General features: G+C 38.9%; 1 protein-coding gene across 1 annotated transcript; it reads right to left on the bottom strand.

Annotated features, from left to right (window-relative positions):
* Window positions 1–207: 207 nt before the first annotated feature.
* lrfn5b (leucine rich repeat and fibronectin type III domain containing 5b) lies at window positions 208–14,874 on the bottom strand. Its single transcript, XM_079376275.1, has 4 exons — window positions 14,589–14,874; window positions 5,675–7,095; window positions 2,865–3,207; window positions 208–987 (listed from the first exon to the last, which is right to left on the bottom strand). The coding sequence occupies exons 2-4, from the start codon at window positions 7,066–7,068 to the stop codon at window positions 442–444; spliced, it is 2,283 nt and encodes a 760-aa protein (XP_079232401.1). The 5' UTR covers window positions 7,069–7,095; window positions 14,589–14,874; the 3' UTR covers window positions 208–441.

Genomic DNA, 14,874 nt, shown 5'->3' with positions numbered 1-14,874 from the left:
TTAAATCTTCCTTTCTTGGTTGTAAAAAGGCCTTCAAGTCTTAAATATACCTTCATAAAACCTGTATAATTTTTCAAGCGTATGCACCAAAGTACATTCCATTTACACAATTCTTCAGTTTTTGCCGCAGACGTTTCGCTGCCTTTTCCGTCTTTTATTATCAAACGCATTGCGAGTCATATTGAACAAGAACACATGTATCATTTTCACATTTTATTTTACACAACGTAACATGTTTGTATGCAGTGTCTGTGTATTATCCCATAAAACAAAGAAATATACAAGTCGTAGTATTGATTTACTATATGCAGGAAACAGTATTTAATTTGTGCTTAAAAAACATCATCCTCTCCGTAAGTCTTGACAGTCCGAGATTATAACACACGTACTGTGGCCTGAAACGCTATTAAAAACCACAGAAGTGAAGTGCAAAATCCTCCATTATAATGTGCTTTCCAGAACCCACTCGGATTGGGACAGCGAGGATCTCCCGTTGCGTATCTCGCCCAAGTCCATCTGAGGAATATCGCCGCCGCTCATGGATAAGCTGCGTTTGGAGCGCAGCGGTTGCGCGTAGCTTGCGTACGCCGGCTGTTTGCAGGAGTTTACGTTGAGCGAGTGACGTCGACTGACGCGCACGCATCCCGCCGGGATCGTCTGATAGTTGTGGAGGCTCTGGAGCTGCGCTCTGCGCGACGCCGGCGTCACTATTGTGGAATAGGCGCGTACGGTGGGACGCACCTTGGCCGAGTTGTTCCTGTTGGGGTTGTCCGGTTCTACGTCGACTTGTGTGTCCGTGCGCACTGGACGGATGGGATTGGGGGACGCCGGATGCCAACTGTGGCTAGCAGCGGACGTGGTGACGGTGCAGTCTGGAAGAACCGGCTTGGGCGGTCGGGATGGGACGGATTCGCTCTGCGGCGACACCTTCCGACACGCATCCGGACCCAGAACCTGCTTGGACATGGACTTGATAATTCCGCAGACCTGATGAGAATGAATGGATTAAGACATTAAAACATTTCCCCCCCAGTTTCATGGACAAGGCTTAAAGGAGTAGTTCAATTCCAGAACAAAAATTTACAATGTACTCACTCCCTTGTCACCCAAGATGTTCATGTCTTTCTTCCTTCAGTCGTAAAGAAATTATGGTTTTTGAGGAAAACATTTCTCTCCATATAATGGACTTCTATGGTGCCCCTGAGTTTGAACTTCCAAAATGCAGTTTAAATGCAGCATCAAAGGGCTCTAAACGACCCCAACCGAGGACGAATCTTAGGAAGGGTCTTATCTAGCAAAACAACTTCAAAACTTCTTTGCATGTTCACTTTGTAAACACTGGGTCGGTACTTCTGCAGCGATGTAGGATGATTTAGAAGTTGGAGGAGAAAATGAGATGGGAGCTTTTAGACAGTCTTGAACCGGAAAAAAACCCCCAGTTCAAGCAGAGCTAGATAAGACGAGTGTTTGAGGTTAAATAATATATAAATTGTAATTTTTTTTTTTAAATAACCGATCGTTTCGCTAGATAAGACCCTTCTTCCTCGGTTGGGATCGTTTAGAGCCTTTTGAACCTGCTTGTAAACTGCATTTTGGAAGTTCAAACTCAGGGGCACCATAGAAGTCCATTATATGGAGAGAAATCCTGAAAGGTTTTCCTCAAGAAACATAATTTATTTAAGACTGAAGAAAGAAAGACATGAACATATTAGATAACACTGGGGTGAGTACATTATCTGTAAATTTTTGTTCTGGAAGTGGACTACTCCTTTAAGCCTAGTCCCAGACTAAAATACATGTCTGGGCAATTTCAACTGAAAGACACTTGCACTTGAGTGATTCATTGTTTCAAGATGCACACCATTCATGTTTTTATCTAAGGTAGATTTATAAAAGCTACTTAAATATCCTGTTTGAACTATGGCCTAATCCTGGTTTAACCTAAACCCTGTCTGTGAAACCGGGCCTTAAACACAAGATTAAAGGGTTAGTTCACCCAAAAATGAAAATCACGCCATTAATTACTCACCCTCATGTCGTTCCAAATCCGTAAGACCTCCGTTCATCTTCGGAACACAAATTAAGCTATATTTGTGACCTTGGACCAAAAAACAGTCATAAGGCTTTTGAGAAAGCTGAATAAATGAGCTTTCCATTGATGTATGGACAATATTTGGCTGAAATACAACTATTTGACATGAGGGTGAGTAATTAATGACAGAATTTTAATTTTTGGATGAACTAACCCTTTAAGAAGCACCCTCAGCGATTTGATTCTAGAGCCGGGCCTGGTTATATCTCTTAACAAATAATCGTAAAAAATCTCAGAATAATAAATGATGTGTATTTTGAGGGTCGTAACACTGCAAAAAAAAAAAAAGATTCTCTTACTTAGTATTTTTGTCTTGTTTTCTAGTATAAATATCTAAAAATTCTTGAATCCAGATGAATTTACAGTACAAGTAAAATGACTTAAGATATCTGTCTTGTTTTCTGTAAACAAAAAACAAACAAAAAATCTACATTTTGTTAGTTTTTGCTTAAAACAAGCAGAAATATCTGCCAATGGGGCAAGAAAAATAATCTTTTTTAGCCTTTGAATTAAGATTATTTTTTTTTACCCCATTGGCAGATATTTTTGTTTGTTTTAAGCAAAAACGAACAAAATTTTGATATTTTTTTTTTCGAAAACAAGACTTAATATCATTAATCATTTTACTTGTCAAGTAAATGCATCTTGATTCAAGAATGTTTAGATATTTATACAGGACAACAATATAATTTTTTGCAGTGGAAGCACTTGCAAAGTTTCATTCCTTACTAAAAGCAATGCATTTTTTGGAAATGTTGATAATTGCACAGACCTGATGCTCAGACTGCGAGCGCACATCGCCCAGCTCCAGGCCCTTATCCGCGCCCTCCTGCTGGCACACCCTGTAGCGCACGATGAGGAAGATGATGAAGGCCAGGACAGACGCCACGATCAAGCCGCCGATGATGACCACGATGGTGCCGCCGAGGAACTGCGACTGCATGAAGTGGCAGCGAAGGTACTGCGGCTCGGTGGTGAAGTGAACGCAACCCACCACACGTGTGGCCGTGAGCGCCGTCATGGCGTCGTCATAAATGGCCAGAACGCAAAGATCGTACGTGGTTCCTGCTGCCAGGTTGTTGACCGTGATGCTTTTACTAGTCGGAGGAATCATTCTGCAAGAAACAGCCATCAGCAAACATACAGTCAGAAATATTGCTAGAACCAGTCAACGTGCATCATTCAGAACATAATTAATGAGCTGTTTTTCACTATCTGTGACCCTGCAGCACAGACGCAGTCATGAGTAACACAGGTATATCTGTAGCAATAGACAACAATACATTGTATGGATCACAATTATACATTTCTCTTTTATGACAAAAATCATTAGGATATTAAGATCATGTTCCATGAAGATATTTTGTAAATTTCTTTCCGTAAATATATTAAAACTTAATTTTTGATTAGTAATATGAATTAATAATATGAATAGTAATAATAATGTGTTTTTAATAGTTTAATTTACTATACACTGGTGCACAGTATTGAATGAGTCTTATGAGCCAGTTCTTTTTTAGTAAATTTTAAGTTTGTTTAACTTTTTTTTTTTTACAGTGCTGTAAAAAATCTAAATTGAGAGAACATAAACGTTTAAGGCAGCCAGCTTCAGCAGATTTTTAAGTTTTCTCAACTTGTTGTTTTAAGTTTATACAACAAAAAGTTGAGAAAACTCAAAAATCTGCTGAAGCTGGTTGCCTTAAAATTTTAAGTTTGCTCAACTTTAAAAAAAAAAAAAGACTTTTTTTTTTACAATGTACGCGGCTCGAACGTGTGTAAAGAAGCTTTAGCACAACACGCTCTGGTCTTGTTTGTGCCTTTTAGGACAATTAATATCAATCTGACTGCACTGACACTATCGTATGAGAACAAAACTTGAACCCAGCTAATGTTCCCAGAAAGTTAAACAATGTTCAGAATATTTTTTTCTTGGTTATGTGAACATTAAGGGATAATTCTAGTGTATCATTTTACAAATCATGTTACTTTTGAATATTCTGAAACAAGTAGCAACATTTAAACATCTAAAATGTTAGACGAACGTCCAATTAAAATGTTTCAGGAAAAAGAGTTCCATGAACTATGTATAAATAATGTTTTTGTGTTAATGTTTTGAGAACATTATTAAAGACCAGATAACTTTAAATTAGTATTCCATTAACGTTACTTCAAAAATGTCTGTTAATAACTTTTAAGCAAAACATTCTGGCAATGTTCTCTCAGTTTTTACAAACGTTATTTAAAGGTTCAAACATGTTTTTTTGTTATATGAACGTTAAGGGAACATTCCACTGTATCATTTTGGATACATTATGGGAACGTTACTTTTGAACGTTCTGAAATAAGTAGTAACATTTAAAAAAATTTAGATATCTAACTAAATTGTTTCAGGAAAAATGTTTCATGAACGATAATGTTTTTGTGCTAACATTTTGAAAACATTAAAGACCAGATAACATTGAACAGATGTTCTCTTAATGTTACAGCAAGAGTGTTGCCAAAACTTCTCAGAACATTCCGTGTTAACTGAATAGAGCTGAATAACGACACTATTGTGTTCTGTAGAGATACTTTACAGTTGAAAGTTGCTTCATAACTGATCAATTAATTTAATTTTTTTTAAAAATTGACATTTCAGTTTTTTATTCATCCGTCTGTGCACTGCTCTCTCTGAAATTCTGGAATACTTAAAGGTGCCATAGAATGGCTCTGATTGGCTGTTTCACGGTGCGGCTCATTTCAGTAGCTCACAGGAAGGAAACACAGGGAGGAAAATATATATATTTCAATACTTTCTCGCGCAGTTATATCATCGGGTAATTATACTGTATATAAAATGCGGGCATTAGGGATCCATTATTAATATGCGGGGCACTGAAGCTGCTTTCAAATGCATGATCGCGTTTTAGTTGAACTTTCGAGATTCGCGATCGCACGAACTCTGTTTATACTAGAGAGCGCCAATACTTACCACACATTTTACACGATCAGATGCTTGTCAGTGGTGCTCAGGATCTGTAAATCATCCGCCATCGTCCTCAGTCATCTCTCCTTACTCTGTTTATGTGGTAAGTGAAATCTTATGTACTGTAATGTAACAGGCTACCGCTAGCAGCTAACCGTATCCCTTTAGTGGCTTGCGTTATTTTATTAGAATGCGTTATTTCAAACCCAACCCATCCCTGCACTTCACATCCCCTGCACAGCCTGGAACATAACATTTATTTCCATGGTCTGCCATTTTCGCTGTTGTCCGCACTTGTTTCTTCACAATACCTGCAGAACTTCTGATGGTTCGGCTGTGGCTGGCCTAGAACATGGGCGGGTTTATGCAAATGTTGGGGGCATAACTATTAGTGATCGTGACTGTAACGTCACAGTCGGTGTTATGTTCTGATTCGCCTGTTTTTCAGTGGTCTTTTTTATTCACAAGATTTACATAAGAAGGAGGAATCAATGATGTTTGAGGCTCACGGTATGTCATTTCCATGTACAGAACTCTTATTATTTAACTATGGCAAGATAAATACAGTTTTCCATTCTATGGCACCTTTAAAGGTGTTTAAAACCACACAGGCTCACCTGTATACTAACGAGTCATCGTAAGTGCCATTGTATTGGACCTGGAACATCCGAATCCCTGGAATATTCCTCTGAAAGTTGAACTTCACCAGAGCCGAGGATGAGGTGATCTCTGAGATCAGGACCCTCTTCTCCTGTCCACCCTTGTTGCCCATCGAGGAGCCTCCGTCTCCGCCCGTCTTGGCAGAAGTGGCGATGTCAGAAGACCCCGGATCCGTCTCTTGGACCATACTGGTGTCGTTAGTGAAATGCGGAAGTTTGCTGATGAGCAGGTCCACCGTCTGCTGCGCCTCTCCGGACGGGTTGGAAGCGACGCAAGTGAAAGATCCAGAGTCCTTGACTGTGCTGATCAGGATGTCTAGGGTCCCGTCTGAATGGAGAATGGTGCGGCTGGAGTTGAACACCAGCTTTCCGTCCGGAGCGATCCAATGGATGATGGGATCTGGGTCGCCTCTGGCTTTGCAGCGCAAGGAAACCTGCTGGCCTTCGAGAGCGCGAGTCTCTTGCGAGTGTCTAGTGATGAGCGGCGGCTCGCAAAGGAACTCCTCCTCGGATACGGTCCAGAAATAGCGTCCAGCGAGATGCTGCGGAGCTGCACAGGTCTCCAGATCATCCTCTCGCCGTAATCGCCGAAGCCACAGCAACTCACAGTTACAGTGCAGCGGGTTTCCTCCGAAACTCAACGCGAAAGACGATGGCCCCAAAACGCCAGACGTGGCTAAAACTCCGGCACGCTGGAAAACCGGATCCGGTGGAAGCTTGTGGAGCTTATTGGACGTTACATCCAGACGCTTCAGCTTCTGAAGCCCGGAGAAGGTTCCTTCGGGAATGTAGTTGATCATATTGTGGTCCAGGTTTAAAGTGTGCAGGTTGCTCATGAGCTGGATGGCGATCCACGGCACGCTCTCCAGGTTGTTGTAGGATAAATCCAGCTCTTCCAGAGCGAGAAGGTCGTTGAACGCTCCAATGTAGATGTGCGTGAGCTGGTTATTGTTGAGAATGAGATGGTGCAGCTTGGACATGCCGCTAAACGTATCATTCGTTATGTGGGTCAAGCGGTTGCTGTCCAGATGAAGGGCGCGAAGGTTCTCCAAATCATTGAAAGCGTGAGGCACCACCAATCCTATTGTGTTCCTAGAAAGCGTCAGGTCCACCAGTTTAGTCATGTTGGCGAAATCCTTCCGCTTGATGCTCGTGATGAAATTGTCCCCCAGTCGGAGCTCGACGGTGCGTCTGTCGATGTTTGGAGGGACAAAGAGAAGCCCCTTTTTATCACACAAGGTTGCCAGATTGGGAGACAAAACCTGGCAAATGCAGCGCTTGGGGCATACTTGGATCTTCTGGGCCTTTAACGCCATTACAACAACCATCAAATAAACCAGTAGAGTCTCCATCTGGATTGCGGGTATTGGTTAAACAACCTGCGGAGAAAGCAAACAGAGAGGCGATTCTCATTAGCAGATCAAGAGCGGTGAAATTAGCACTTTTAGGGCGCATTAAATTGATCAGAAGTGCCATGTTACAAAAGATTTCACATGAACAGTGTTCTTTTGAACTTTCAATTCATCTGAAATCCTGAAAAATTAAATGTACGACAGTTTCCACAAAAATATTGAGCAGCACAACTGTATTCAACATTGATAATAATCAGAAATGTTTGTTGAGCAGTAAATCAGTATATTATTATGATTTCTGAAGATCATGTGACACTGAAGACTGGAGTAATGATGCTGAAAATACAGCTCTGATCACAGAAATAAATTACACTTTAACACATATTCACTTAGAAAACAGCTGCTTTAAATTACAATAATATTTCACAATTTACTGTATTTTTAATCAAATAAATGCAGCCTTGGTGAACAGAAGAGACTTTAAAAATCTTACCGACACCAAACTACTAAATGGCAGTGTACAGACTACAACAAAAATGTGTGCGTGACCTCACATGCAAGATGAGTCATTGATATTTATGTATATTTATTAATATTGCCTAAATAAATGCTAGAGGCTTTCATGTTTAGTAGCACAACAGATGACGTAAGAACACACATGGGCTAGAAGCTACTACAAAACCCTAATTCTATATTTTTTGCTATCTTTAATACATGTACAAACTAGTGCTGTCAAACAATTAATTGCGATTAATCACATCCAAAATAAAAGTTTTTGTTTGCATCATATATGAGTGTGTACTGCGTATATTTATTATGTATATATAAATACAAACACATGCATATATATATTTAAGAAAAATGTTATATTTATATATTAAATATATTTATATATAATATAAATGTATATACATGTAAATATTTTCAAAACATATACTGAATATGTGTGTATTTATATATACATAATAAACAAACACAATACACATACATATATTATGTAAACAAAAACTTTTATTTTGGATGCGATTAATCGTAATAATCGTAATCAGCACTAGTACAAACAAACCAAATAATCCTGTGCAAACAACCACAGGGAATCTGATGGCTCGAGAAGCTTTCTGGGGACATTTCTTAAAGCTCACGCTCCACTGATGTGCTGTTTTTGATATGATAATGTTGATCCTTTCATCTTTGTGTTTGGCGAGATGAAAGACTCCTCTGGTCGTCCAGATACTCATCAGAATTAGTCTGATGTCTCCAAAGACTGAGCAAAGACAAAGAGCATCAACGCAGATGCCACATCACACCGCTCCCTCGCATCGATTCGCTCGGCTCTTCAGGGCCGCTCCTGTTACTTATTACTTGTGCAGGATGAGAAACGTATTCTCTGAATGACTCTTAAGTCCTTGACGAGATATAACATTTCATACCAGCTACGGCTTTCATTAGAATGCTTCTTTGCAAGGAGTATGAATGTTTAATCGAGGATGTTTAATTATGTGTGCATTTACAGAGAAATCTGAGCGTTGGCTCGTGGTTTCTGTTGCTCCGCTTTACAGCGTGTTTCTAACATGCACTAAAACATCAGCAGATTGGTTCTTGTCGCTGCTGTCATTTGTAACCAAGGAAATTCACGTCTCTTCTGAACGTGGAGCGCCGTCACGGGTGATAAGCCTTTCAAAGCAGTGCGCTGTGAATGCATGCGAAAATAACCTGCCGTACATCACGCCTGTGATCATGAGAGAGTCGGCATCATTAGACTGTCATGCAGACAATAGAGGAGCCGGCTGGAGAGAGACCTGCATGTAAAAACAGGCAATAAAAGTGAAAGATGAAGGTGACACCTGACATCTGACAGTATGGAAGAGCAATGAAAAAGGGAGCGTGCTAAACTATAAAATGCATGAAATAAACAACAGGAACATGCGTGGCGATTCATCTTTGTCACATATAAAGGCCACAGCTTTAAATAATGACATGCTGCCACTGAGCAAACGTACGTGACAGTGTTTGCAAAAATGACACAATGCCTCGTCCCCGCTAAAATATGTCCTAAAAGCGTTTTCCTACCATTCCCATTAAATTATAAAAATGCTATTTCTGAGTGTATTTAAGGGAACATTGTATCAATGTTTCAGTGTTGTCATAACATTGTATCTTTTCGCAAACATTGTGGGAATGTTACTTTTGAATGTTCCCTGAACGTTATTGTGCTAACATTTGAAAGCATTAGATAACTTCCCAGCTAACAATATATGTTCTCAGTTTTTCTAACGTTTCAAAATGTTATTTCTGAATGTTCTAGGAACATTACAAATGTCCATTTTTTCCCAGCAGGCACCAGAAGTCTATGTACCGTCAGGTTGATGTTGGACATGATGTCGGACAGGCGTTGCATTTTGGTTGAAAATGAAAATTGGGTTGACATCAATATTTGACGTTGACTTAACGTTGGATTTTGGTTACACGACCTAAAAACAACAAAATCTCAACGTCAGCTGACGTCGGTATTGGACATCAATTTAACATTAGATGTTGAATTTACATAGAATTTTGGTCACCTGACGTCGCAACCGAAATTTAACCAAATATCAGCGTCTTATGACGTGTGCCTGCTGGGTTTATACAAACACTATGGGAACGTTACTTTTGAATGTTTTCTGAATGTTCTGAAACTACTAACATTTAAAAAACACTACCGGCAAACATCCAACTAAAATGTTTTAGAAAGAATTGTGTAAATAATGTTTTTGTGCTAACTTTTGCAAACATTAAAGGCCAAATTACTTGGAGAGAAAATTCCATTAACGTTACTGCAACATTGTGAGAACATTCCCTGTCAGCTGGTCTAATATAATGCATTGAATATATTCATATAATTATGAAGCACTAAAGCTCACGGGTCAAGGACAAATGACCCGTCTGGTTGGTGTTTAATAGGCGGGTGATGTCACACTCTCTGCATATCAAATGACCTTCCCATCAGCCACTTTATTGAGTCTGTGTCGCTGGTGGTGTTTGCCAACCAGCTGGCTGCATTAGTTGGCAAAGCGTCTGTATTTTCAGCGGGCCGCGCCGCAGTCGCTACTTCCCCTTCGAAGCACCGCTGTGAATGTGCTATTGGGTGGCTCACAGCGAGCCATATTTCTGTTATTTTGCATCCCATTTTTCCCAGCCAGCTCTCACTGAACCACAAATGAAGCAGCATGACGGATCTCCCGTGATTTGGAAGCGTGTGCGTTGTCGAAGAGAGCAGAGTTTGGGTCTGTAGAACGTTTCACATTCAAACCAAAGCTAACAACACTGGCACGACTCAGAACCTTTCAACCAATCAAACATTCAGTGCACTCATTCTCATGTCACCCAAACCCGTTTGCCCTTATATGATTGGCTGTACACAAATTCCCTGCTGACAACAAAAATATGTTCAAAGAACATTCCCATTAAGTTATGAAAACATTAGTTCTGAACATCAAAATGTCCAGCTTTTAAAATGGTTCAGAAATGTTTTTTATTCGAACGTTAAGGGAACATTCCATTGTATCATTTTTTAAACATTATGGGAACGTTACTTTTGAATGTTCTCTGAATGATCTGAAACAACTGTAACATTAGACGAGCATCCAACTAAAATATCTCAGAAATAAAACACTGTACACTGTATAAAAAAAAGGGGTAAAAAGAAAACTGTAAAAAAGTTTAAGGCAACCAACTTCCTTTTTGAGTTTTCAAAAGTTGAGAAAACTCAAAAATCTGCTGAAGCTGTTTTCCTTAAACTTTTTTACAGTTTTTTATTTTTTGTATTTTTTACAGTGTATGATGTATAAATAACGTTTCTGTGCTAACGTTTTGAAAACATTATTAAACTCCCCAGCTAATAATGTTTAAGAATGTTCACAAGATCCAGTTTTTTTAATATATTTATTTTCTTGGTTATACTAATGTTAAGGGAACATTGAAAATGTTCTTAAAGTAATGTTAATGGAATATTTTTATAACTTTATAACTAAAATGTATTCATGTTCTCAGTGTCGAGAGAAATTCTATTCAGAGATCAGCATTCTCTGAACGTCCTCATGATGTTGATGATGTACTTGATCAATGCTTGAAGAAACATTTTTGTAGGCTAATGTTATAATCACAATCACAAGAAAACTGGGCATTTTAACGTTATAATACTATTATAACAATATTAAAAATATACATTCAAAAAACATTCTGTTTTGTGTGAAAATAAACTAAAAGTACATTGTTGCAAGAAACACCTTTTAAATAAAAGTTGAGGTCAAAAGTTTACACCCCTTTCAGAATCTGCAAAATGTTAATTATTTTACTCACTGATGCTTCAGAAGGAACATGCACGAAGAGCCGGGGCGTGAAAACTTTTTGAGTTTGAAGATCAGGGAAATTTATATTATTTTGTCTTCTGGGAAACATGTAACTATATTCTGTAGTCTCTGAAAGGTAGTACTAAATGAAAAAAACATATTTAGGCAAAATAAGAAAAATGTACACATCTCAATTCTGTTCAAAAGTTTTCACCCCTCGGCTCTTAATGCATGGTTTTTCCTTCTGGAGCATCAGTGAGTGTTTGAATCTTCTGTAATAGCTGCATACCAGTCCCTCAGTTGTCTTCAGTGTGAAAAGATGAATCTTAAAATCATACAGTCATTGTTGGAAAGGGTTCAAATACACAAAAATGCTGGAAAACCAAAGAATTTGTGGCAGCTGGGGGATTTTCCTGAAGAACAGCAGACAGTTTAACTGTTCAGGACAAACATAGGAATCATGAACAACTATCACTAAACAAAAAACACATCTGTGGATCATTCAGGTAACAACACTGTATTAAGAATCAAGGGGATGAAGTCATTTTTATAAATGCAACTCTTATTTTCTCTTGTGGACTGTATGTAAACGTCTTATATGTAAAATATATTATTCAGGTCAGTACTAAATAAACAATAACATGCATTTTGTATGATCCCTCTTATTTTGGTAACAATTAACATTTTGCAGATTCTGAAAGGGGTATGTAAACTTTTGACCTCAACTGTAACATTATAATTACAAAGAAAATTGCACATTTGAATGTTTTAGAAACATTTAAAATGATGTTCCCATGTTTTATAACTTGAATCTATTATCTGGGAGTCTTCCTCTCCGCTGTAGCTCTGACGTCTCATTCATGTTTGCGTTCAGATTCATAAACAGCGAGCGCTATTGGTTAACAGTGCACTGCAGGTGTGTGCAACAGCTTAAGGATGAGTTTCCATTTGTGCTTGATTATTTGGATTCATGCCTTCCCCAGTCTGCGTGTGACTTCATAAACTCATGTGTGATCTGTGAGATCAGATCTGACACTGCAGCGGTTATCAGACTCTAACAGATGCTTTCTGCAGTTCCTCACTGCTAAAGACAGTAAACTGAGCGCATTCTCACACACACACACATACATACACACACACACACACACACTCACACACACGCACACACACACACACACACACAGTTTTGACTTTGGGAGTGTGATGTGTTTTTGAGTCAATAATCAACAGAAGAAAAGAAAAACTGTAGGGTGGGACCATTTTATAGTTTTGGGTCCCAGTGATTTCATTGTATGGCCAAAAAGTATAATGTTTCTGCAGGTGTTGTGAAGGTATATTTAAGACTTTTTAAAACCAAGTAAGGAAATCGGAAGGAATAAATGAAAGGAGGCACAAAGTGTTTATCAAAATGAAATGAGTTTAAGATTAAAACAAGAATATCTGGCAACAGGGTCAGAAAAGAAGGTTATTTTTCTGCCTTCATTGGCAGATATTTGCTCTTGTTTTAATCAATCTAGAATGAATCTGCTGGTGTCGTCTGGCCGGAGGAGAACGCCACACTATTCTCCTGTTTAATACTGTAAAGCTGCTTGGACACACTCTGCATTGTAAATAGCGCTGAATAAATAACTCAGTCATAAACTCACTTAATATTTGATCAGTTTCTCAGAAAACAAGACTTCATATCTTCATTCTGCATCTCAGTAAATGTATCTTGATTTAAGGAGGTTTTGATATTTGTACTGGAAAACAAGACAGAAATACTGAGGAAAGGCTCATTTATTTGCAACGCATGCAACATTTATTGCCACGAATTTATGAATTTAAGACTTTCTGCTCTGATTTAAGATCTTTTTAGGCTTTAATCTGCGAGTGAACGAAGACTTTTTAAGAAACCTTTGGTTTACCAACATTCTTCCAATCTATCCTGGTCTTGTGTTCAACAGAAGAAAGAAACTCATACGGCTTTAGAACGACGCGAGGGAGAGGAAATGATGACGCTTTTCATTTTTGAGTGAACTGTCGTTATTCTGGAATTTGGTCAAAATGTCCAGTTATTTTAAATGTATTAAGAATGTTTATTTTATGAATATTAAAGGAAGAGTCCATTCTATTATTTTTGACAGTAAAACGTTACATTTGAACATCTAAAACAGCCATGTTTTATATTTAAAGACCATTCCTTCTTGGCTCAGCAAACATTTACATCTGAAAAACCATTAAGAAAATGTTATTTATAAATGTCTTTTAAACATATAAAACATCCTTATATATATATAGAAGAACGTTTTATGTGAACAAGTTCTGAGAGCAAACAAATGACATCATGAGGACATTCTGAGAACATCCTTTCCTTTGTATATCAAATATTAATAATGTTACAAGAACATTCCATAAACACTATCCTATTTACATAAGCTTTATAAAGCAGCACTGAAGCATCTCTGTTAGCTGAGCAGGCCACTCTCAATGCCTGGAAACAGACGTGTATATTTAGGCACAATCATAAAACATTTTCAAAAACTGATGCTTTGATTTGAACAGCCATGCATCAGATCAAATGTTATCTGAGCGTATCTCTCCAACCCTGAAACAACACTAACATGCTGAAGGGCTCATTTCAAATCCCTGGAGCAGGAAACCCAACCAATTACTGCCTAAAGAGCCTGTCTTCATATGCAAGCATGCACAATCCTAGTGAACACTCATGCATCTTCTTACAAAAGCTAAATATATTTATTTTTAAATAATGTATTCCAAGCGCATAACGCAAAAGATCTGTCTGTTAATGAAACGAGCATTAAGACACTCTGTCTGAAGCCCAGAGATCTGTACCGTGGTAATTTACCTCGCTGGCCATGAGGGACCCTGATACTGCCACTCGGCTCAGTAATAGAATAACCTGCCATCATTCCGAGTCTGCTAATGCATTGCACACGATTTACTGATAACGAAACATGACATGCATCGTTCATTCCGAGCTCGCTCGCAGCAGGTGAAGCCCGTTTGTGACCTTGCAGATGTTCTGATCGACTGCATTCGTTAAATGTGTTCTTCTGGGTTTCTGTCTCATACCTGTCCTCAAGATCTCAGAGATCTGCTCAGAAAACGGAGACGCCGTGTCTCAGAGCGCATCTGAGGATGGATGCAATGAGAATGAAGAAGCGTCGGGAGGAAAATCACATCAGTTACCTGTAGAAGATATCAGCTTTGCTTCATGAGGGCAAAGCACGCCGTATTTCCAGCCAAATCACCGCATTTTCAGCAGCTCCTTCCTTCTGATGACCCAAATAGATCAGTGGGCATCAGATCCTCCCTCATCAGGACCTCCGATGCGCTTCCACATGTCCATGACCGAAGCAGCTAATTAAACGCCGTTCTGTAATGTATGATATGTTCATTAGGATTCTGCTTTAAACAAACCGCAGACAGAAGCTCCAGCCGGGATCGCCTCTCCGCATTACGCCTGCATGCACCC

This window comes from Barbus barbus (genome assembly GCF_936440315.1).
Source record: "Barbus barbus genome assembly, chromosome: 24".
Classification (NCBI taxonomy): Eukaryota; Metazoa; Chordata; class Actinopteri; order Cypriniformes; family Cyprinidae; genus Barbus; species Barbus barbus.
This window is presented reverse-complemented; position numbering and strand designations above follow the sequence as displayed.